Source organism: Balearica regulorum, chromosome Z (genome assembly GCF_011004875.1).
Source record: "Balearica regulorum gibbericeps isolate bBalReg1 chromosome Z, bBalReg1.pri, whole genome shotgun sequence".
Taxonomy (NCBI): Eukaryota; Metazoa; Chordata; class Aves; order Gruiformes; family Gruidae; genus Balearica; species Balearica regulorum.
The window spans coordinates 34,291,744-34,316,339 of NC_046220.1; the positions used below are offsets into that span (position 1 = coordinate 34,291,744).

The 24,596-nt window shown below is 40.1% G+C and overlaps 1 protein-coding gene across 1 annotated transcript; it reads left to right on the forward strand.

Moving 5' to 3' along the window:
- The first annotated feature begins 1,804 nt into the window (after positions 1 to 1,804).
- On the forward strand, positions 1,805 to 23,304 carry LOC104642792 (S-adenosylmethionine synthase). The gene is made up of 9 exons (XM_075739571.1): positions 1,805 to 1,969; positions 6,355 to 6,432; positions 10,680 to 10,802; positions 11,694 to 11,806; positions 12,500 to 12,643; positions 13,964 to 14,182; positions 16,178 to 16,360; positions 19,017 to 19,150; positions 22,459 to 23,304. Exons 1-9 carry the CDS (start codon positions 1,897 to 1,899, stop codon positions 22,559 to 22,561), a joined length of 1,170 nt encoding a protein of 389 aa, XP_075595686.1. The 5' UTR covers positions 1,805 to 1,896; the 3' UTR covers positions 22,562 to 23,304.
- The last annotated feature ends 1,292 nt before the right edge of the window (positions 23,305 to 24,596 follow it).

Consider the following 24,596-nt stretch of genomic DNA (forward strand, 5'->3'; position numbering starts at 1 on the left):
TTTTAGAATGCAGCATAATATGAATTCATGATGGAGGAGACTGAAATTCTTCATATGAATGTTGTTCTATGCTTTGTATGAAGTGTTTTATGGAACATGTAACTTCAGCTCACAGAATTTAAGTACCAGGTACACAATCTCTGTGTTTAGTTTTATTTTGTATTCTATCATAATACATTCTAAAGCTAAAGAAAGGCAATGAAATAGTCCAGTTAATGGATTTCATAGGGCAGTTCTGATAATCATTAACTGTGGCTTAAAGTCTTCCTCTTTATCGCTTTCCTTCACACACACTTAAGCAATCATTGTCCTCTGAGAACTGGTGTTTTTTGGTGTTATGTGCTAAGAACTTTTGTTCCTGGGATAGATATATATAAAAAAAAAAAAAAGCGAAAACCCAAAGAGGTGCAGATGGTCTCTTTCCTCCAACCAAGTCACCTCTTCGTGTATTGCTCTGTAGGGTGGTGGTTTTCGCTGAGGGGGACTGGGCTGTTCCAGTATACTAGCCACCACTTGAGTCACCACAGGTAGGCAGCGCCTTCTCCAGTTATTCTTGCAGTTGAAATAAAATTTTTCTTTAGTTTTTTTGAGTGCTGGCTTTGACTCATTTGCTAAGTGCTTTGCCTTCGTTACTGCTTTTGTTACCTCATATACTCACTACTGGGAAGTGTCCTGAAGTGAAGGTACGCTGCTTCCCAGCAGTGAAGACGTCTTTGCAGAATGGACACACAGATCTCTTGTGAGATGTTTGGTAGTGGCCTGGTAGGGGATATGGTTTGCTCGTGATGGCCTGCGGTAAAGCCTTCAGCTGTAGCTGAAGTTGTACCTGTGTCTCAGTACCACTCGTTACTGTTTAACATGCTTAGGTTATGGAGCAAGATTTTCAGAAATGACTGCTGATTTAGAGAAGCCAAGCTCAACATAGTGTATTGCACAGTGTAGACCTGCTCAGCAGGACAAGGGTTTTTAAGGCCAGGTGCACATCTTGTTGCTTTGCCACAGTGTGCTGTACTCAGGTGCGCTGGTGTGCTGTTGCACTGTGTTCTGAAATAAGCCGAAGGCAAAAAGTGCTTCCAAAGGGGCAGCGCTTCTTTGCAGAGTTTAGATACCTGAGTCCAGCTGTTTCCTATGACTATCTCTTCATCAAGGCAAACGGTAGGAGAAAAGGGCTCAGTAAAAAGAATTGCAAGAGCCTGACCATTGACAAGTTTAAGATTTATTGAGCTAAAGCATAGCCTTTAGTCTCAGAATTCAAAGTAGCTTATAATCAACCCACTATCGCTGTTTCTACAGAGCATGCTGTTGGTTGCTCTACAGCTCTTCACTTAGCCACTGACGCAAATAGTATTCGGGAAGAAGAGCACAGCTTACCACCTGGAGCTGTTATAAGCATCTGTTCTCACACAGAGACACATTTCTGCACAGTTCACTGCTGCAGCTGAGTATAACGTATGGATATTATGCCTAGGTGAAAGTGTCGTTTGCCCTTACAAATGCAGATAAAATCTCTGTGCTGTGTAACTATCTTGAAGTGCTTTTTAGTTAGCACTTAGAAGAAAGAGTAAGAAAGGAGGCTTGGAGATGTGTGCAGAAGCACTGAACTCTGGCTTGGCTGTGTTCACATTTCACATAATGATAACACTTCTGCAGAGTTTAGCAGGACCAAGGTTAACCAAACACCAAAGTCTTATGAAAGGAGTTTCTGTAGCAGTGCATTGTAAAATCCACACAGATCAGTCTTAATCTATTGGACTTCTGAGGAACAAATACACAGAAGCAATTACATCAGCTGTTTGCATAAATACATTAACCTTTCCACTTCACCTTCTTCCTGTGCTTGTTCTGTAGTCCAGTTTGTGTCTTTCTCATTTGCAGACTCACTAAAGATACCAAGACATGTCAATTCATACTTCAAAAAAAGAAAAACGATTTCTTTTTACCTCAGAATCTGTTGCTGAAGGACATTCTGGTAAGTAAAAATGGTGATTGAATCTTTGCTTTTATTAATACTTGCACTGAGGAATGCTATCTGATGAAAGTTCAGTCATATCTCCCCCAGTGGAGAAAAGGAAGAACCAATTATTTTGAATAGGCTTAAGAGTAGCGTCTTTGACAAGAATTTGTCTTATTTGTTTAGTATGCAATATAACCTGGTATAGACAACTTTAAACTTTTGCTTGAGAGAAAAAAGTGCGGAGGGAGTCTTCTACAGGTAGACTTGGAGCTGCCACATATACTGGAATTACAATTTCATTTTTAGTTCTGTAATGAAAAAATACTACTTTATGCAAATGTTTATTATAGGTGATTATTAAACTGAATTTCTGAAACGTTTGGAATACTAAGCATTGATTTTCATCAGAGCTGCATTCCAGATACTGCTGTAATACTACATATGCCTCTTTTGCCACATTGCTCTCCCTAACACAAGTTTACATATGCTGTAGGCTGTACAAAGTCATTGTATTTTCCAGGTCTGGGACTGCAAGGCAATGCTTCAGCTCTAATCGCTGTTCATTAAATTCAGCTATTTTTCACACAGCTTTTCTTACACAAATATATATCTAGAAGCTATGTTAACTGATGGCTGCAGGAAGTTTGGATCTCCAGCAGATGTGCTAGTGACTCAAATTTACAGTAGAGGTAGCAACCATTCCTTTTACGGAGGAGCATGTTAATGTTAAGACTAAAAATAACATTACCTCTTATTTTTTCCATAGTAGAAGGAAAGATAAAAAGCCTAATAGTGAGAAAATGAGGGTGATGTCAAACACTGAAGGTTTGCAGCTGAGTTTTTCTTGTGTATCTGTATTCTCAGGATTCTTACTCTTTAGGTGGGAATGGCACTGTATGAGACCAGTTATATTAATCTGTCTGCCCAGCCCCTAGTGAACCATCCAATAGCTGCAAGATCCCTGCAGCATGTAGCATCATATCTTGAAGCACCACAACCACTTCTTTGCTTTAAAAAACTGCACCTTATGTTGCAATGGTGCAAATAGCTGAAGGCAATAAAACTTACCAGTTGTTCCAGGTTATGCCATTCCTGCTTGAGCATTGGATCCTCTGGTGTGAATCCATTTCGCAATCTTCAGGACTCCATTTGCCTCAGGGCTGTTGACAAACTAGCCAGATGACAAACTTTGGAACTTGGCATTACTGATATTCTACTTGATTGCACAAATTGTTTCTGAGTGTGAAATTATGACCACATGATGCTTCTTGTGTCCTTGTGTCTTCAAACTGTGGTCAATTTTTATCAGTGAAGGTGCAATATAACTTAAGTAACTGAGCAGGATTCTGATTCTCTGAGTAAATACACTAGTAAGAAATTTCAGTAAGATAATGCTTGAGCTGGGGATCAGTGCAGTACAAATAGCTGAAGACAGGCTTTACAGCTATTAGGTTGGCTTTTTTTTCTGAAACTCTAAATTATTGGACTTAGTTTGCAAATGCTTATGTAATGCACAGTTAAATTAGCTTCAGCTTGATTGCAGAGAATACTATAGAAATGAAACATAAAGGTATTGAAATTACTGATTCAGATTCTGAGAATTACGCCAGTGAAGAGACCTACGCACCTGTGGTGGGTTGACCCTGGCTGAGGGCCAGGTGCCCACCAGAGCTGCTCTATCACTCCCCTCCTTCATTAGACAGGGGAGAAAAAGTACAACGAAAAGCTTGTGGGTCGAGATAAGGACAGGGAGAGATCATTCTCTAGTTATCATCATGAGCAAAACAGACCGAACTTAGAGAGGGAATTCATCTAATTTATTACTAATCAAAACAGAGTAGAGGAATGAGAAATAAAAGCAAATCTTAAAACACCTCCCCCCACCCCTCCCATCTTCCCAGGCTCAACTTCACTCCCAGCTTCAACCTCCACCCCCCCAGCAGCACAGGGGAACGGGGAATGGGGGTTACGGTCAGTTCATCACACGGTGTTTCTGCCACTTCTTCATCCTCAGGGGGAGGACTCCTCTCATCGTTCCCCTGCTCCAGCGTGGGGTCCCTCTCACGAGAGACAGTCCTTCACGACCTTCTCCAACATGAGTCCTTCCCACGGGCTACAGTCCTTCACGAACTGCTCCAGCATGGGTCTCTCCCATGAGGTGCAGACCTTCAGGAGCAAACTGCTCCAGCGTGGGTCCCCCACAGGGTCACAAGTCCTGTCAGCAAACCTGCTCTGGCGTGGGATCCTCTTTCCACAGGTCCACAGGTCCTGCCAAGAGCTTGCTCCAGCGTGGGCTTCCCACAGGGTCACAGCCTCCTTCAGGTGCCTCCACCTGCTCCGGCGTGGGGTCCTCCATGGGCTGCAGGTGGAATCTCTACACCCCCTCATCCTTCCTCCATGGGCTGCAGGGGGACAGCCTGCTTCACCATGGTCTTCACCACGGGCTGCAGGAGGATCTCTGCTCTGGCGCCTGGAGCACCTCCTGCCCCTCCTTCTGCCTGACCTTGGTGTCTGCTGAGTTTCTGACATCTTCTCACTCCTCTCTCCAGCTGCAAAAGCTCTCTCTAACTGTTTTTTTCCTTCTTAACTATGTTATCACAGAGGCGCTGATGGGCTTGGCCTTGGCCAGTGGTGGGTCCGTCTTGGAGCCGGCTGGCATTGGGTCTCTCAGACACAGGGGAAGCTTCTAGCAGCTTCTCACAAAGCCACCCCTGTAGCCCCCCCACCCACTACCAAAACCTTGCCATGCAAACCCAACACAGCACCTCCAGAAGCAATCTCACGCAACACTGAGATCACCGTAGCCTGACTGAATAAAAGGGTCACATACATTTTTAGCTCTTATGCTTTGCTTTTAGCCTGTTTTTAGTTTGTGTCTGAGCATTAATGGTGCAATGGCTCATCCATTCAACGCTACAGGCTAGCATGTTTCACTTTTCCTTGCTTTTAGATGATACTGGAAGATATTACTCTAAAGTTCTCATATTAAATTCAATTTGCATTTAAACTTTGCATTGAATTACAGATATTTTGGGGTACAGAATAACTCCACTCTTACCTTATAATTTCATTCTGATGTTTGCTTGCTTCCAGAGCAGATTATCTTTAAAAGTAAATAGGTAGTTAAAGGTAGACGTTCAGATACGCTTCTTTATTATCTTCCTTTTTGGGCCCTCAAACCTATGTACATATGTAACCGTAGTCACTCCTGCAAGAGAAGTTATTTTAGACTGGCAATTACATAAATAATTATACAGGTTGTTGCAAATGATACAGGCATCTGGTTCATTCATACTGATAGTGTTGTAGATCCAGCTGTGTAGCTCATCTGGCTCATTATTACAGACAGTATTGTAGATCCAGCTGTGTAGTTGTGTGGCTGAACATATTTTGGATACCTTTTTTAGTAATGATGGTGGGTGAAGATTAATGTGTGTTGCTCATGTTGTTTCTGCAAAACCTTTGTTGTTTCTGCAATCTTTCAAAGCTGTACTTTTGAAGAAATAATATGGATTGCTTTTACCTGGTTCAGTTACCCCAATGAGACAAAAAAAATCTCAATTTGTCCCCTAAATTGTTCATTAACTTTTAACAAACCAAATGCGTTTGGCATACTCAGGTCTTACTTGGACAATAAGTCATAGGTACTAAAGACAGAACAGGTAAAAACTTTTTTCTCCAGTGCTTTTGTCCTTAAGAAAAAGATCAAGACTCAGAAATACAACTGTGGAAACTTGTGAGTGGCCAGTGCTTTTCCTGAGAGAATGTTTGCAGATGCTCTTCTAAACTCAAATGAGCTGGATAGTTGTGGATAATTCTGGGAGTGAACTTCAATCTAATGTACCTGTTTGCAGGGAGGGCAATGGATCTTGTCATCCAAAAAAGTTGACCCATGAGATCTCAGAGGTCCCCACTGGAGGTAGTGAAGGGATGAACACTGCCTTAAGTGCAGACCTCTTATAGTTATAAGATGTAGATCAAAATAGGTAATTTACACAGAAAATGCAATAGAAAGTTTAAAATAAAGAGGGGAAGAATGCAAAAGCCCTACAGAAAGGACTTAGCTTAAATACTTCTTCCAAAGTTACTTCTTGTGTCTTCTGTTCTCCTGAAACTAGTATTTCAGGACGCCTTTGCAGGTCTTTTTCATTGTCCCCTCACCTGGGAGGCTGCTGGCTTGTGCAGATGATAGTAAAACGTCAGTTAGGATTGACTTGAGGAAAGGAGTGAAAACAGGGTAAGACATACCTCTCAGAGTGTAAGTTGCTAAAATTGCCTCTTGGCAGATGCTCTATAAAGAGAAGTCTCTTGCCCACTGGAAATGAAAGTTTATTAAGAAATCACTTTTTTGTCTTTATCACAAAAAGAAATGTTATATCTGTCTTATTTTTATTTTCTAGATAAGATGTGTGATCAGATAAGTGATGCTGTTCTAGATGCTCATCTCAGTATTGATCCAGATGCCAAGGTTGCCTGTGGTAAGTACAATACAGATAGAAAGACAGATTAATGAAGTACAACAAGCAATCCTTGTTGATATAACATTCCATGATCCAAAATTCTTGCAATAGCTGTCTGGCAGTCAACAACTGTCTGGCAGTCAGTCAAGAAGGCAACTCTGGCATATTGACTCAGAGGAGAAGGGAAGGCAGGAAAAAAGCTGCAAAAAATGAACAGAAAAAAGGAAATACATAGTACTGCAGTACAAATTAAAAATTATGAAATGTACGAAATAGATCAGGAGAAGCCAGTGGTATCAGGGAAAACTATGGTTGACAAGGCTAATGACAATGAGGAATCTAAGAATATTAGGGGAAAAGAGAACTGGGGAAAGATATATGTCAAGATGCATTTCTTCATGGGGTGAGTAAGAGGTGTTACTAAAACTCGAAATCCAGAAGTGCTAAATATATATTTACTATGCCTTTACAGAAGCAAGGTGATGCCATTGATAAGTGCACAGTTCATTTGAATGTGATTCTGCTCAAAGTGGCTTGCCTTTTTCTTGGGACTTTCTGTTAGGACCACACTGTATTCTACACACACATTGTCACTAGCAACATCATGTCTTCCAGAGGCTAAGAACATATCATCAAATTGGAATGAGCTGGGTTGCCAATGAGGAATGGACACAGAAAGGGGATGTTTCTAAAGAGCTCTCTGAATGCAGTCATTTTGTTAGAACAAGTTATTGAGGCCATAGTTACAGCACAGAGGACTAGCTGCATCGCACAAATGCAGTGATCTAATGATGCTTTGTCTGAAAAATCTCATCTGATCCTTGATGCATAGATGTGAGTAGTGAGAAGACGTAGGGGGAGGGTTTAGCATATGTATTAGACTTGATGAAGCATGGATTTCAGTATTGCAGGCAGTTATGCTTCCAAAACTGCTGAAAAGCTGGAGATGGTAACAGAGAAATGCTGCAAAAATTACAAGGACTGAAAAATGTGTCATAAGAGATGTGAGAAACATGATCAGTTTGTCTCACTAAAAAAAAGAAGACTGTCATGTGACATGATTACATAGATAAATCTCTGATTTCTGTAATCTGTTGGGAAAAAAAGTATTAAAACTGCTGACTGGAGTCAGAAAACTTGAGTGTAACACTAAAGCGTAAGTCTGGAAAAGATAAATTGGTTGACCAGACACAGAGTTTGCTAAAAATGTAGTGGGCTGGAGAACAGAAAGCAGTTATGGCACTCAATTCAGGGTTTAGGGGATGAAAATTTGAATTTCTGCTTAGTTCTATGGGCCTTTCCTCAAAGTCTCAGGAAAAAAAATCCATGTTACGTAAGTACTACGTCACTGTAACACTGTATTTAACAGAACTATGAAATGTAGTTGTCCTGGTTTTTGGCTGGGATAGAGATAATTTTCACAAGAAGCTGAGAGGGGACACAGCCAGGACAGCTGACCTGAAACAGCCGAAGGGATATTCCATACGACCATGCTCAGTATTAAAGGGGGGAGCTGGCCAGGGAGGAGGGATGGTGGCTCGGGGATAGCCTGGGCATCGGGTTCTGGGCGGTGAGAAAATTGCATTGTGTAGCACCCACTTTGTATATTCTTTCATTACTACTGTTGTTGTTATTTCCCTCTTCCTTTGCTGCCCTAGTAATCTGTCCTTATCCCCACTGACAAGTTTTGCCTTTTTCTTCTGATCTACTTCCCCATCCCATGGAGGGTGGGCACAGAGAGGAGTGAGCAAGTGGCCACGTGGTGCTTAGCTGGGGCTAAACCACGACAGTAGTTTATGGAGATGTTGAAATTAGAGTCTACCTACCAGTAGAAAAATGTATCTGTGGTTCTCTGAGTTTTATTTGCTGCTTGGACTTTTAGGATCAGCACATTTTGCATATGAAGTTCTGAATTATTACACTGGCGTTAGCTCATTTCAGCAGGACAGAGCTGGCCTGTCCTCATGCTACCAACAAACAGGGTAGCAGTAAAGTCAAGCAAGAGAATACTGGATGCAAGTAGAATAAAGCAGAAGGCAGAATAATTATTCTACTTCCTCTCCAATTAAGTGAAGCCAAATGCTTTCTTGAAAAAAAGTCTTTCCCAGTGTGCCCAACAAGTGAGAGTCAAGAGAGAAAATTAACTAACCATAAACCAAGAGAGTACAAAAGCGAAGGTGGAAGTGTCTGCCTGCTAATGTTGTTCAAAATACTCTTTTGAGGAGACTTAAACATGTAAGAAATCACCTCCCAGTGTAGAGCCTAAAACCTTATATGGTGACTTTCTCTTGGGTAGAGCAGATGAGGGTGTTGCTTGGGCTTACTTAAAAGTTGCAGCTATAGTGCAGCTCCTGAGCTATGTTTTCTTTTGGTTGAATTAAATTTCAGTCAGGATGGAAAGCAAAGGCAGCAAGATGAATCTTTCTTTTCCTGATAGCCACATTGTGGGAAAGCCGCATCCTGTCGCATCCTAGGAAAGCATCATTGTGCCGTGAAGTCTTGCATCACCATCAAGCTTTGCTTGGCTGTAATGGGCCTGTGAGGGTTTCTAGGGACTGTTGGTGGTGACTGCAGCCTTATTCTTCCACCTCTCTAAGCCCCAGTTTCCCTAATTTTGTGTTCTTCCACAGAGGCTTCCCCTTTTTGTAGTGACCACACTGGAAAAGCTGAGAGCCATTCTTCTCTGCCTCACACCTGTAATATAGGGTCTCTTCCCCCAGTGCAGGATTCACAGTACCATACATGCTTCCTTTGCACGTGTAGGTGGTCTGCTAGGGTGCAGTAGACAGGAAGAGCACTGCTGGTCAGTAGAGCAGGGACACAAGACTGAGTGTGAAAATAATGGTATCAGGATACCCTGCACTGTAGTGGTATCACTACCTGGGGTTGATATGCTGTATACATTTAGGGCTACTGTATTATTATGCACTCTCACTGTGTCCACAGTATAATTCAGAGATACCATGCCAGCTAGGATGTAGCTTAATAGTTCAATATAGACTAATTCCTCTTGCAGACAAACAGAGAAAGCTTGCCCTGTGCTAGGTTCTCAACCACTTGTCTGGATTATCTAAGCTAAGCTGCCAATTAAAGCTAGCTTGATTATCTTTATGTGATGCTGCAGTCCATAGTTGTGCAATTTTATAGCATATTTCTGCCTTCAATACTTAATCCTGAAATCAAACAAAATTATTCAAATGAGATGGTGACTGGATGATAAAAGTGATGGATGAAATTCAGTGTAGGCTAATGCAAGGGGCAAGGCAATTGTATTCCCATGTAGAGAAAGTAAGGTTTGCAGTTCACTGCAAGCATTCAGAAGAGAGATCTTGGGGTTGTAATAGACATATGTTTCTGTGAAAAGAGTTGGTGCTCTCTAGCAGTAAAAACCCAAGCTGACTGTTAGCACTTGCTGGGAGAGGAATGAAGAGTGAACTGAGAACATCATTAAGTCATACAAATCCATGGTTACCTGTCTTGAATACTGTATGCAATTCGTTTCTCTTTCCCCATCCCAAAAAAGGCTATAGTAAGATCATATGGCAAGAATAACAAATATGATCATAGCTGCACAACATCTTTCAGTGAATAGCCTAGGCCTCCTCAGTCTGGAAAAGAGAGGATTTAATTAGATATGAAATACAGCTATACAGTTGATAGGTTCTATTGATGTGGTGAATTTTTCATGATTGTTTGGTATATGTATTAACACAAACCAGAAGAGTTTGGAGGCCAGGTGGATGCTTGAAACAAACAATGAAATAAAATATGAAATTATTCTGCACAAAATTAGTAATGAAGTTGCATTGCTTCTTGGTCCAGGATACTTTAGATGCTAAGTTTTCGTGGTTTCCAAGGGCAACTGGGTGAATTCCTGTAACAAAGATCTATCAAAGACTGGTAATATCATGTTAATATATGATGTCCCTTTAGCTTCAGGAAGATCCTGAGCTGAAATTCTTGGAGACCAGGAAAGTATTTGCAGAAATAGCAACATATACTTGATCTGTTCTTATAGACATTTGCTGCTGGCCACCGTGGAGGTAGGACAATTGGGTAAGATGACCCCTCCCCCATGCAGGCATTTTAATGTTCGTAACAGCTGAAAAGAAGAGTGATTGCACACAGACCTATATGTATGCTAAAGCTTTATTAGGAGTTTCCCTTATGAGTAATTCTTTGTTCATAGAACCATCTTCAGAATCTCCCTGTTTAACTGTAAAATAGCAGCAGTAAAATTCTGATGGTTTATCTTTTTCCTGCAGAATGTGTAGCAAAAACTGGAATGATTTTGCTTTGTGGAGAGATCACATCCCAAGCTATAGTGGATTACCAACAAATTGTAAGAAAGACCCTTAAGAGGATAGGGTATGATGAGTCTTCCAAAGGTGAGTGAGATCCTTCATATGTTCATTCTTGGGTCTGTTCTGCATCTGACCAAAGTATGCATGTTTTTATGATCTTCTGGAAAATAAAATTAAATATGTATCTAGGCCTAGTAGAAAACTGCACAGATGTTGAAATGGGCTTTTCAGTGCCTGGTATTGAAGAAGCTATTTTAAGTTGGCACACCTGAAAAAGGCTTATTCTTTAAAGTGCCAGGTACCTCTTGCTTCTCTGATGCAGAAGCAGTAATGTTTGCACAAATGTCAGAGGGTGGTTACATCTGCAGGTGTCTACGGTGAAAGCTTTAACGCTGATGTTCCTTGTCCTTGGGGTACCTACACCTATGAAACTTGAACTTCACACCCAAGGGAATTTTTTATGTATTCTTACCATATTTCCCAAAGTAGCTTCCTTTCAGCAATTGAACGCCTTATGTGACTATTCCCCTTCAGTCTTCTCTTTTCATGCATGACCTATACAGCTTTTCTCTAATTCTATAGAACCCTGGAACCTACTACAAGAAAAACTGAATACTAGTTTCTGATAACTTTTTCCACTTTCCTCTCCCAGCTTTAATACCTAAGTGGTTTGAACCCTAATCATCATAAGCAATGTAACAAGCTTTGGTGGAGTAGCTTGTAGGATTATACTTATCCTCTCAGTTTCAAGAGCTCAAGTTTCAACTAATACCACTAACCTGCCCACATCCTGAGACTGTTATATGAATGTCCTGATTGTCTGCTTCTATTAGCAATACAAAACCTTAGAAAGCTTACATGATTAGAGTTTTAAAAGTTTTAGTCAAGGTAACTAGATAATCCCTAAAAACTTCTCTAGCAATTTGTGAACTCTCAAGAATGTATGACCTAACTTAACAAAACTCCCTTCACTAGGACTGGACTATAAGACTTGCACAGTTTTAGTAGCCTTAGAACAACAGTGTAAAGAGATCAAGCATGCTGTCTCCCATGGCAAGAGTGACGATGACATTGGAGCAGGGGATCAGGTAATGGGACTTAATTCCAGGCACTTACTCAGATTTAGTTTATGCACAAGCAGTTAGAATTGTGTTGGACCAGACCATTTCCTTAAAAGCTATTGTGCAAAGTATAAGAATTAGCAGCTAAACACTGTCTACTCTCTTAATCACCAGTAGTGCAAAAAACTAATACAGCCTTCAATATTTTTTTCCAGTGGCTTTTTCCATACCCACTGGCCTTACTGGATAGAACTAAAATTAAAGTACGTGTGTCTGTGTGTGTGTGTGTGTGTGTGTGTATTTATCAGTAGCTGTCAGTTTCTGGTCTTTCAAGTCCTTTGGGTAGCCTGGGTTTACTTCTTAGGCATCACATACTCTGTTATTTTAGTTGTCATGTGTGGGGAGAAGACTGAGCAGTCTTTATGAGCTTTTTTTGTCTATTAAGCCTTTGCAATGGATTCTTATGGACGCTTAAGGCAGAGTCATTCTTGGAAACCAGACACTGCTGTAGCTCTGATTCTTGTCCATGCAGATACATAAATGTTATTTCAGGCTGTTCATATGACAAAGTGTATTCACCTTGCATCTTCTTGCTGTCTCTTTCTAGCCTTGGGTGGTTTTAAAGTACTATGTGGCAAAGAAAGGTGCGGAAATGGAAAGAGAACATGGAAATGAGTGGCTTACCTGTTTTTCAGTGCAGTTCTATCTTTCTCAATGCAGGGTTTGATGTTTGGCTATGCCACTGATGAAACTGAAGAATGTATGCCCTTAACAGTCCTCCTGGCGCACAAACTGACTGCAAGAATAAAGGCTCTGGAACGGAATGGAACATGGCCCTGGGTTAGACCAGATGGGAAAACACAGGTTTGTAACATAGATGCATAAACCGTAAGGGTGAGGAACAATAGAAATCATTTACCCTGTCTGCTGCTAAATCAGAATTCATGTTTGGCAAAAATGCTGTTGTCATTTTCACATTTCAAGGTAGCATGAGTTTCATATGGTACATTTGTATATAGCACACATGGTTTGTTTAAACTATTCTATCAGTGTCTTAGCAGGCTTCTTCAAAATCACACTTGTATTTTTTTTCTTTTCCCCTGGAGATTAAGAAGATGATTAACAAATTACTGACAATCAGCTGTTTTGGTTTTTTTCTGAATAAATATCAACATTCCAGAAGCATGAACTGGGATAGTGCTATGGTTTCTCAGTTAAAACAGGGATGTTTTGTTTCAAACCTCATATATACTATATTTGATCAGTGGTCAGAGCCCCTGACAGCTGTGTTGCAGAGCTGAGTGGATGAGTCACTGACCCTAGATGCACTTTGAGTGCATCACCAAAGAGTGATGCACTTTGGCAGTCTCAAAGGCAGTAAGTTCTCTGTCTTCCAGGCTGTGAAATGTGCAGGAGAGGAAAGGAAAGCTATACATGTGTGATTTCCAAGACAGCAAGGTGTTTTAGTCTTAATTTCTGTTGCTTAGTGAGGATGAACTACATTTAGTTATACTGCTGCAGTCGTTGCAGTGCAACAGGGACTGTGTCCCTACCTTTTGTCAGCAGTGCATAGAACATGTGAATACACTGTTTTTTATGATGTCCCTATCCAAGCATTTTTGAAGGGTGGGAAAGTAGAGAGGTCTTCTTAGTCTGTAAGAAAGCCAATACATGGATGCAATGTATGGATGGAGCAACACTAGTATATATTTGCATGTACATAAAAGCCGTGCAATAGGTAGCAAAGGATACAGCCCGTCACATCATGATCTACAGTTCGTCATTTTAGCAGTGTCCTCCAAAAGTTATTTTGCCTTTACTTTGGTGTTTCACTATTTGAAGTTATGTTAAATGCCAAACCGTGAACAATTTTAGCATCTTCCAGTAAAATCTTAGGCTTATGTAGCTTTCTTGTTGTTATTTTGCTTCTCTGTGCTGATACATGTAATATCCTCTAGCCAACTATTTTGGTAATGGTGCTTCAGTACTTTCTGTATTTTTATTTTGTTTCTTACAGTGATTTTAAGCCTAGGCAACAATCCATCATTTTTCATCCTATTTCCCTTCATCTATTTAATTTTTGCTGCAGAAAATAAGTGTGAGGTTAATTTTAATTTTTCAAACTGGTGCTCTTGGCCTTGTGTTCACTCTGCTTTTTTTTTTTTTTCTTTTTTTTCTCTCTAGGTCACAATGGAATACAAGGAGAGTAATGGTGCAGTGGAGCCCATCCGAGTGCACACGCTTGTGATTTCAGTACACCATGCCCCAGACATACCTCTACAACAAATACAGAAGGAGCTAATGGAGAAAGTTGTTAAAGAAGTCATTCCAGAGAAGTATCTTGATGAGGGCACAATTTATCATCTACTTCCAAGTGAAAAGTTTGTAGAAGGTGGTCCTAAGGTATGGTACTTTGAAACGGTACAGCCTGAAGAGACCTGGATTCTACTCTGCCACATGCTTCTAAATGTTCTATTGAACATTTGCAATGAACTGGTATACCTTTAACCAAGAAAGTCTATACATTTTTAAGGAAGCCTCATTAAGCATTCCTACTGGAGTTTTCCTACTGGACAGCTGGCATCTAAACTGAAGCTGTACCTGCTTGGACAGCCAAAGGCAGATTGTTGGATCTTTGTCTTTCTTCCAGAAAGTATTTTAAATGATCAAAAGCCAGCCTTTAAGTTATACACTAAAATGCCTAACTGGAAGTATCTCTTCATTTTCACGGTAAAAATCAAACCCAGAAATAACTACAGATCTGATCTTCTACATTGAAATTATTCAGAAAGCTGAACAAATTTCAGGGGAGACCTTAATGTATTAAGTCTCTGTCCTGGTTTCAGCAGGGATACAGTTAATTTTCTTTCTAGTAGCTGGTATAGTGCTGTGTTTTGGATTTAGGATGAGAATAATGTTGGTAACACACTGATGTTTTTAGTTGTTGCCAAGCAGTCAAGGACTTCTCAGCTTCTCATACTGCCCTGCTAATGAGAAGGCAAGGGGCACCCAAGAAGCTGGGAGGGGACACAGCCAGGACAGCTGACCCGAACTGGCCAAAGGGATACTCCATACCATATGACATCACGCTCTGTATATAACTTGGGGGATCAGCTGGAAGGCAGGGCAGCTCAGGGTCTTGTGGAGCATTTACTTCAGGTGGTGAGAAATTGTGCTGTTTATCACTTGTTTTGTATATTCTATTATTATTCTTGTTATTATTATCAATCTTCCTTGTTTGTCCTATTAAATTGTCTTTATCTGAACCAATGATTCCCCCCCCCCCCCCCTTTTCAATTCTCTACTCCATCCCACTGGGAGGGGGGGAGTGAGCAAATGGCTGTGTGGTTGTTTTAGCGGCCTGCCAGGTTAAACCACAACAGTCTCAATACTCATTAGAATTTGACATGTATTCTGCTTTCCAGGTGCTGGTGCTAGGTAAGCAGGTCATTGCTATGAAATTGAAAAAAAATTGTTACACTCAACTGTCTAGTTTTGTAAAAAAAATTTGTATAAAGATTTCAATGAAGGATTAAAACTACCAAGTGTGCTTTGGGTGGGAGACCACCTTCATTGAGGAATAAATGTCAGTTTTACTCCCATATTACTTACTTGGGGATTTAAAATTAGTGGATTAATGCAGTTTATCCTCTTTCAGGATGGAGTTTCTCAACACTCTGGAGTTCATTTATCAGCTTGCAGTCACCAGCTTTGCTAATCTGACAGAAAGGCAGTAATTCTCTGCTGGCTGAACAAGTTGGATCAGCTCATCAAGTTGTAGGAAGCAGACGAATGTCCGTGCATGAGGATGGGACTCCATTATTGGGGACATAGGCAGGCAGGCAGAAGAAAGAAGGGTAGTACCAAGTGGTCCTTGTGCCACTAGTGGACCATTAAGGTGAAATCAGCTAGAATTTCTCAGTACTCTGAGCACTGAGCTGCAACTCTATGAAGTCCCTGCTTCCCCTTTATTATATATATCTAAGTGAAGCTTGTTAACCTTTTAGGTCATATGTGATCTGTTTTTCAGGAAGGCTTTCGTCCCTCTAAATTCTTGGCCTCCATCAAGTGTTACTGAGTGAAGTCATTGGCCAGTAATCCAGAGACAGTATTTCATGATTGCTGATTTGAAGGGAGCACACTTTTTATGATGTTTACAGTTGTGCCACATTCTTATCAGTCTTCAAAAGTGACTGCAGCACAGTCAGCTTAGTACATCTCTGAAAAATACTTCAGTCATGTAGACCTCATTCATTCAACAGTTCCATGTGAAGGTGAACACTGTGAACAATGAATCATATCTGTGGCAAATACAAAACAAAGCTGTACCAAATAACCTAGTGTGGGATTGGATAAACTGTTGTGTCTCATGAATGTATTCCATTTTTTGTCCTGTAGAGTGATGCTGGACTGACTGGCAGGAAAATCATTGTTGATACCTATGGAGGCTGGGGAGCCCATGGTGGAGGCGCATTCTCTGGAAAAGATCCCTCCAAAGCCGATCGTTCTGCAGCATATGCAGCTCGCTGGATTGCAAAATCTCTGGTGAAAGCTGGTCTCTGTAAAAGAGTATTAATCCAGGTAAGAGCAACTGTGAAAGTAACACACCATAACAGAAATTCTGTCTCATGTGTGGTCACCCCCTCAGAACGCATAGTACCATCACAGCCTGGATCCAATTTCAGAAAAGCATTTCTCATACTAGAATGGGGCTCTAGGAAGTTCCTCTTGGGGGTGCGTTTTTAAGGAGCCCTATGAGGGAAGCTAAAGACACAGGCCAGAATGGTCCTGAAAAAAGGAATGTGTTCTCAGAAGTATTCTTTCTCCAACTCTTGCCATCCCTGGTCTAGGTACTTGTTTGCATCATCCTTGCCTTTACTTCCAGCAACTTTAGTGATCCTCTGCACACACACACATGCCCAGCACTCCAACCTGGGCTGCACAGCACATTACAGACAGTTATGTTAGCAGTGTCTAGACGTAGTTGTGCAACTTGCTGTACTATATGGTCATGTAAGTTGTAACTTAAACCATTTTAAGCTGTATTTGAAATTACCTTCAAGTTACCCTGAGTCTCTACTGTGTGTTCCTAGTATACTACTATGGTTTGAGGTGTGACTAAAAGCAAAATTCTTTAAAAGTTTAAAAACAAGAACAACTTTCATCAGTCTTATGTGCTCCGAAGAAACGTGCTTCCTTTCTTGTGCATGAGTTTTTGGGACTACTAAGTCTAAGAAGTCAAAAGAGGTGTTTTATTGATCCCTGGACAGTTTCACAATTAAACATGAACACGGCGTGAATGCTAAACAATTGAGGTTTGTCTAGGCAGTTTGCAATACTAGTTTATACACATACTTATTCTGAGTAGCTGCTATGTAACCCAGTGCAACAAAATACTACAGTAAAAAGTAGGAGTGATCTGCCTGATGCTTTGCTGCACAGGTGTGTTTCGAACCTTTTATTTTCTCCAGAGACCCGAGGAGAGGCCCACTGGATGTGGTTATGCTCTATGACATAGTATCCAGACTTCCCAATTAGGAACAAGGCTCCTTCCTTTAGATGTTGTGCATGTGTTTGATACCTGATTAAACTTAAAGTTTGGAATTAGTCAAGGAAAAGGGAGATTGTGAGTAAGCCAAGCACAAATAGTGATGGTTAGCAAATTGCTGATTTTTTTTTTCTGAGGGGACAGAAAACAAACTTCTGATTTCTTGGTATGTGCATTTTGAGTGGCATTTTTGAACATATACATCACTGTCTTAATTCTTGAGTTAGGTGGAATGTTGTTATTCCTGTAATTCCCAGAGACCCTCCTTAAAAGCCTGGGCCTGACTCTAGACAAGGCAAGATTGATTTTGTTAACAGCAAACTATGGCGATGTCATATATTAGCAATGAAGGCAATATGGGAGGAGACAGGAGGACAGGAGAACAGAAAAGCAAATGTCCTGTGAAGTCACAGAAGCCTGGATTAAAAATTAACAAAAGGAAAAATGTGTCAAGGGGAAATGCCGAAGTGTTTTCAGCCCATTAGTGCCTGTGTGCTACACTGAGACCTTGCCAGCTTCCACTGAGGCTGACAATTGAGCTGGCTGTGCTATGGATATTGTTTCCATGCTAACTACCGTTTCCATGAAAAAGAAAAATGGATAACGGAGGGAACTGTGAACTAATTAGCTGTATGCTATCATCACAAGTACCATGTATGCTTTATTTAGCGTGACATAGGATTGTCCGCTTACTGGTTAATGAAAAACAGACTTAGCATGATCTCAAAATTAGCTAAGGGGAAGACAGTCATGATTAGGGCAGTTTCTAACAAAAATAAATTCTTGGTTACTAAGAAGTATATAGATAGAACTGAGCCATTGGACTGTTCTTGAAATCTGTAGAAAGCAGACACAATGAGGAAGACCGGTGAAAGCCACAGAACAGTTTGTGTTGCCTAGTGACATTCAGGCAAAACTTATTTTCATCCAAATACACCATGATGGAAGAAAATGAATGTATGTTAGCCTATACTGCAGCAGGACTGTATTCTGGAAAGGGAATGAATGATAAAAGCAAATACATTTCAGGAGAACCTCAGTGCTCTGCCGTGCAGTGCTGTGGTAAAAAGAAGCTAATGTGATTCTAGGATGTCAGAAAGGAGCTATAGAGCTCCTCTGTCCTCCTTTGAATGAAGTGAAATCACAGGGAATGCTTCCTGGTTTACATTGTTTACTACGCATACTGATAGCTATGTTTTAAAAAGTGTGTGGAAATATTGGATGAAGTTTGAGGGAGCGCATGGAAATAACTCACTCTGGGGAAAAAAAGTCTGTGAGTGCTTTAGGAACATGGAACTTTTTCTCATCTTGTCCTAGATAAACTTTTCTCTGCCTCAGCAAAAAAACCCAGACATGTTTGTAGATCTCAGTCTCCATTCTGGAGGGCATGAAATCCTTGTGTCTAGCTGAGGCTGGAAGATGCAGAATGGCAGAATCTGAGGATGATTAGAAAGTACCTCTTTTGCTTTTTAAGGGATGTCACTGAGGTCTGATCATTCTCTGAGGAAAACAGATAATTTTCTAACATAAAAGAGAAATAGCAAAAACATATCTCCTAGCTTTCTTTATGCAGAAAAGGTCTACATAAAATCTTTCCCTGATACATAAGATAAGCCTTTCTTTTCTCTTAAGCAAAAAGTAGGAAGGACTGTTTTAACTGTGTTTGGGTTGTATGCATGTGTTTTACAGCTATCATATGCTATCGGTCTGAGTCATCCTCTTGCGATCTCAGTGTTTCATTATGGAACGTCAGACAGATCTGAAGAAGAACTGCTTGAGATTGTCCAGAAAAACTTTGATCTACGCCTTGGAGCTATCATAAGGTTTGTGCGCTATTAGTATGTACTGAAGGGAATCATATTTTTAATGCTCTCTTTAACAGTTTAAAGTTTCTGGCTCCTAACCTCATGAAAGTCACCTTCATCATAAATCTATAATTGCTGTCATTTCTGCTTTTCCCTCACCCATGCACCCAGTACAACGTACAAGGGCCAATTCATAAATCTGGTCACAAAATGTACTGAATAAGTAAGACTGGTCTAAACGATACCATGTTATATCTCTCAGTAACCCTGGTAGTGTGCTGCGTTGCAGTTCATTAGCCAGATGGTAGTGTGCTTGGTAAAGTAGAATTAAAAATTAACATTAGATGTAGTTAGGCTTTCAGGTCTGTTTACAGGGTGTGTTAGGCTCCCAATCCCTGCCTTATCTGGAAGGCACCAGAAATACTGGCTCTTTCTGAAAGAAGTACCAGTGTAAGTATGGCTTCCCTGCCTTTGATCTTTAGGTGGCAACAACTTGTGAGACAAGATGGAAAGGTTCAAGACGGAAAGGCTCTGGTGTTCTCACTTCACAAGCAATCCTACTGAAGTGAGTGGGACATTATGTGCTGTAATTTGCCCTTGCTGGTGCACAGAAGCTGAGTGTCACCCTACCACAATAGTGGCAGTAAGGTATTTGCTGTTCTGTTCTGGGGATATTGGCCATTAGCTCAGAAGAGAAAAGAACACCCTTAAGTGACTACCTTCTTCATGAGATGTTAAGTGTAACCTACCTACTGCATCAGAAAAACTGAACACTGACAGCCTGTCTCTAGTTGTCATGCAGTCTCATGCAGCCTGTTTGAAGTCAACTAAACTTAGTTAAAAAGAAATTCAAGTTTCTTAAATGCTATCTTAAGATTTGTAAGCCATTGAAATATTGCATGCATTTTAAAAACAGAACAAGGAAAAAAAATCCTGCCGTGAGATTAGCTGTCTTGAAGTGAAAATTCAGTTGTGATTAGAAGTGTCATTGAGGCTACCATGCAGTCAGAGGATAAGAAAAGCCAGAGGGGATAAGAAAACCCAAACCTACGTGCATTGCCTCTTGCAGCCAACACAACTCTATTTCTTTCTGGAATATTTCTGGTCCTGAAAAAGCAGGTCTTTTTGACAAACACTATCCTTATACTTAAAGCAGCATGGGAATTGCCCTTTGAGAGAAGAAAGGGCTGGAGGAAAGAAGCAGCACAGACCTGTCCTTATGTGCAATTACTCACCTACATTCCAGGGAGCTGTAATTTGACCCTAGCATTTGTTCTTTTTCTTCCTTTTGTGACTCATATCAGTCTTTATGTGAAATTTTAGGAGGTAGAGCTTGTTGCCCATTTGTAGTGCAGCTTCCTAAGACCTAAAGGTACAGGCTCATCTTCTCAGCTCTGAAGCACTTGACAGGCTGGACTTCTTAAAAATTTCATGAAATATGCAACTAATGGAGAGAAACACTATCTCTTTCCTTTTTTAAGGGAGCAGCCACAGTGAGTTCACCCTTTATTAAGCTCTGTGAAATTGACAAGAGAGCTCAAGCCTGAGATAGATAGCAGCAAGAACTTGACTCCACGCACAGAGAAACCACTTTGTCGCTTTGAGCAATGTGGGTTTTAAAACCTCTGTTCAAAAATGCTAAAACATACCTATTAGCGACCTCACTGTTTGAGGAAAATGTTCTTAATTATTCACTTATCTTTTAAATCCAGAGCTGTTAATATCACTCCAGTCTCTATATTCCAGAGGAATCTTGAGTGTATTTGACTCCGAGGGGAGAAATGTCAACACGTTAGTGAATATGAAGTCTCTTTTTTTCCTTAAAAAAAAGGAAGGACATTCTGACAAGCTATATCAATGTTTTGCTGGTGTACCTAGCCTTTTGCAGTATTTCAGAATGTTCCCCGAACATATATGCTGAGAGTAGAGCTGACATATTTTTAATAGTCTGAGACAATGCAAGGCATTCTGGCAACTTCTGTTGCTAGGTAATATTTTCAAAGTGTTATCAGTTCACAAGTATAATCAAAACTCTTCTTTGCCTTTGTCATTATGGCAGTTCATTGCCATCAGTAATTTGTGTGGTGGTTCCCAGACACTTCCCTTGATTTAGTGTGCTCAGAAATGCTGCGTTTTTAAAATACATTATCATAGCCTTGGAAGTAGTGAAGGCAGTAAGAAGGGAAGAAAGCAGGCAAAAACATGAGTATTGTTTAGTCAAGATATCATTGTTAAACATTACCTCACAATTTTTAAAATCCTGTAAATGGCGCTGGCTATCCATTCTAATTAACTGTGCAACAAAGTACTTGATGATGTCTTACTTTTCATTCAGTCAGAACTCACATTTCGATGGCTTTTGTATTAGTGTGATGCCTGAATGACTGTGGTAGCCATTGGAGCATGTGGTCATGTTGCACAAAATATTACCTGAAACAGGACTTAGCTGCTGTACATCATAAATGACCCTGTAAGTGCAAGAATGTGTAATCCCTTCACCCACTGAAACATTCATTATCCTGTTAGTGTTTGTGTTTTTTTCCTTACTTTGCCATTCCTCCACCAATTTTCTCTCCAGCAGCTTATGATATGAATCATCTATTTTAAATGTGTTTTCAAAGATAATTAAACAACATAACACCAAATAGAAGAAAGCCCAAGCAGAAGAAAATGTTTCAGGCCTTTCATGAAATGAAGAGAAACTTCTATGTAGATCCCTGCGGCTAACCATTTAGCAGAGCTGCAATCCGCTATATTATGAGGCTAAAAAGCAATAATCATGACTTGCACCTTCATTATTTATCTAGTCATAATCAGTGTTAAGCGCTATTCTAAAGAGTGAATTTCTGCATCTATATAAGCAGTTAAACGTCCACAGTTACTCAGTCTACTAGATCATCATCTTTGGCTGCTTCTTTTGATATCACCATTGTCTTTCTGGCACAGTAGCATTAGAAAATATTCTATATTACACTTGCAATAACAGAAAACACATTGATGCTTGCACAGGTATAGCTGAACTTTATTCCAATTGTAATGCTTCTGCATTGTAATGCTTTATAAAGCCTAACTGCATACTTACCACATCTCTGATACATTTGAAGAAAGCTGACTGTTTCTAGTCATTTTAAAATTGAAACCATCATCTCACTACCTTTCCTGCTGTAAATCCACGTGATTTGGCAGGGGAACAACACCTAGGTTTTATTGTCTTTCTTCCAGGGATAACGCTGGTTATCCCACTGATATGTCTAAATATGCTGGAGTAGAGTTAAGTGTAACACTTGCTTTTCTCTCTTTTTTTTTTTTTTTTTTTTTAAACTAAGGGAGCTGGATTTGAAGAAGCCGATCTATCAAAAAACAGCATGTTATGGGCACTTCGGGAGAGAAGAATTTACATGGGAAATACCCAAAAAGCTTGTGTATTAAGCTTTTCAGAATGTTTCATGTATTTGACAGATGCTTTAATGCTCAGGTAAAATTTCAAGCTGTTCAAGAAAAGACTGTATCTACTCTTTTTTAAATGACATTCTGTAGTTAATAGATTTACTGATAATTATTTGTACTTAATCTCTAACTTTCATTGTGGCCTTACACTTTTAATGCATGCTGCTCTATCTAACATACTCTTCAGCTTTGTCTTTGGTAACCTGTGAACAATTTAGGCCCTTTGGCTGCAATCAAGTATTAAGTGCACAGATGGTTGTGGAAGTTGAAGTCATTCCTGTTCTGCCAGGGAGCCCACTACTGCTTACCCAGTTAACTTTGTAGTGAAGTGGATGAAGCTGGTGAGGTAACTTACAACAGCTCCCTGTGAGAGGAAAGCAGTAAGAGCACAAATTGTCATAATTCTTTGGGCCAGGACTTCCACAACTACAGCTTTTGTTATGGTCCTTCTAGTCCAAGCAAATTAGTAAAAACACCTGTTTTGGAACATTGTTCATTGTAACCCTAAATATACTTAGCTATGAGGTAATGTTACCTGTTTGCTTTTAACATTATAGTTTTGTAGGCATATCTGTAAAAACTGATGAACTCCTATGTTCTAATTCTTTTACTCACTTATAGTTCCTCCTTCTCAAAATGAATTTTTCCATGTCTGCATGAATTGGAATTGGCTGTACAAAGTTTCAATTAAGTTTCTTTTTGCCACTTCTGAAATGTAATAAAAATTTGCAAAAAACACTCAGAGGACATTACGTTTCTTTGACTTCTCCAGCTGAAAGCACAAAATGGAGAGAGAATTCAAAATCATTTAGCTTTTCTTCAAGGACTAGAGAGGATGAAAAGGCTTGTACACAGAAAGTAGCAATTCTGGCAAGCAAATTTATCATCAAATTGTAAACTAAGAATGTTGCTCTAACTGCTCACTCTTAACATCAAGGAATTTTAATAGACAACTAAGCAATATGACTACCCCATCCCCAATAAGGGAAAAATATAGGCTTCAGTGGCAAGTCTAATCAAATGCAAGTAGTTGAATATAATATTAGTCTCAAGCACATTTTAAAAAGCTGCTTCCTTTCACGTAAAGACTGATCAACCCACTGCTCCTTTGATAGCCCAGAGCTGAACTGAGGTCATTGTACAGCTGTACCTACACCTTACCCAGCCTGGTACAGTTAACAAGATGTAGTACAGTAGTGCTGCAGGCAGTCTTGTGACCTACAAAATAAGGCTTTTTTTTTTTTTCTTCCATAAAAACCCCAAATTTGTTCCTGGAATAAAAGCTGCAATTCTTTTGTGGACTTTTTTTTCCAGATTTTTATTTAATGAGAAGTTTTCCTTTTTATCACAGGACCCTGGACCCTGACTTTGTCTGAAACTAATCCAGTTTGGTATGCATGTGGCCATGTACAATGTTTGAATGGCAAAGGATTGCAGAGATCACTATACAGTAAATTGACTATAATGACATTTTGAAAGAGATTTCAGTAAATGGGCATATAGCCTCCATTGTACAGCTGTTTCACTTACAGCTAGTATCAATTTTAATGTCATAATATTTCATGGTTCCAAAGTTAAATAGTGCTTCGGTAAGAAGCTGTTTGTCACAGAAGACCATTTTGATAAACAAAAAGTCTCTTCTTTAATTTAACGAGGAAATTATTTGTTCAATGGAAGTGTCTCTTAATCACTGCTCGTTGTAAATAAAAAGGAAAGAGAAAAAAGCAGAGCCTAGGCCTGTTAAGACAGCTGGAGCCTACATAAGGCAAATTGGACCACAGTGTATTTCAGACAGTAAGAACACATTTCTGCAACACTTTATTTCACCTTGGTCTCTGGCTTCCTAGAAATAGAATCATGGAATGGTTTGGGTTGGAAGGGACCTCAAAGATCATCTAGTTCCAACCCCCCTGCCACGGGAAGGGACACCTTCCACTAGACGAGGTTGCGCAAAGCCCCATCCAACCTGGCCTTGAACATTTCCAGGGATGGGGCATCCACAGCTTCTCTGGGCAAC

Excerpts from the sequence above, each read along its gene's own strand:
- LOC104642792 (XM_075739571.1), top strand. The coding sequence starts at position 1,897 with ATGTCAATTCATACTTCAAAAAAAGAAAAACGATTTCTTTTTACCTCA. Across the intron at positions 11,807-12,499 it reads ACATTGGAGCAGGGGATCAG|GGTTTGATGTTTGGCTATGC; the intron begins GTAATGGGACTT and ends TTCTCAATGCAG. Across the intron at positions 19,151-22,458 it reads CGCCTTGGAGCTATCATAAG|GGAGCTGGATTTGAAGAAGC; the intron begins GTTTGTGCGCTA and ends TTTTAAACTAAG.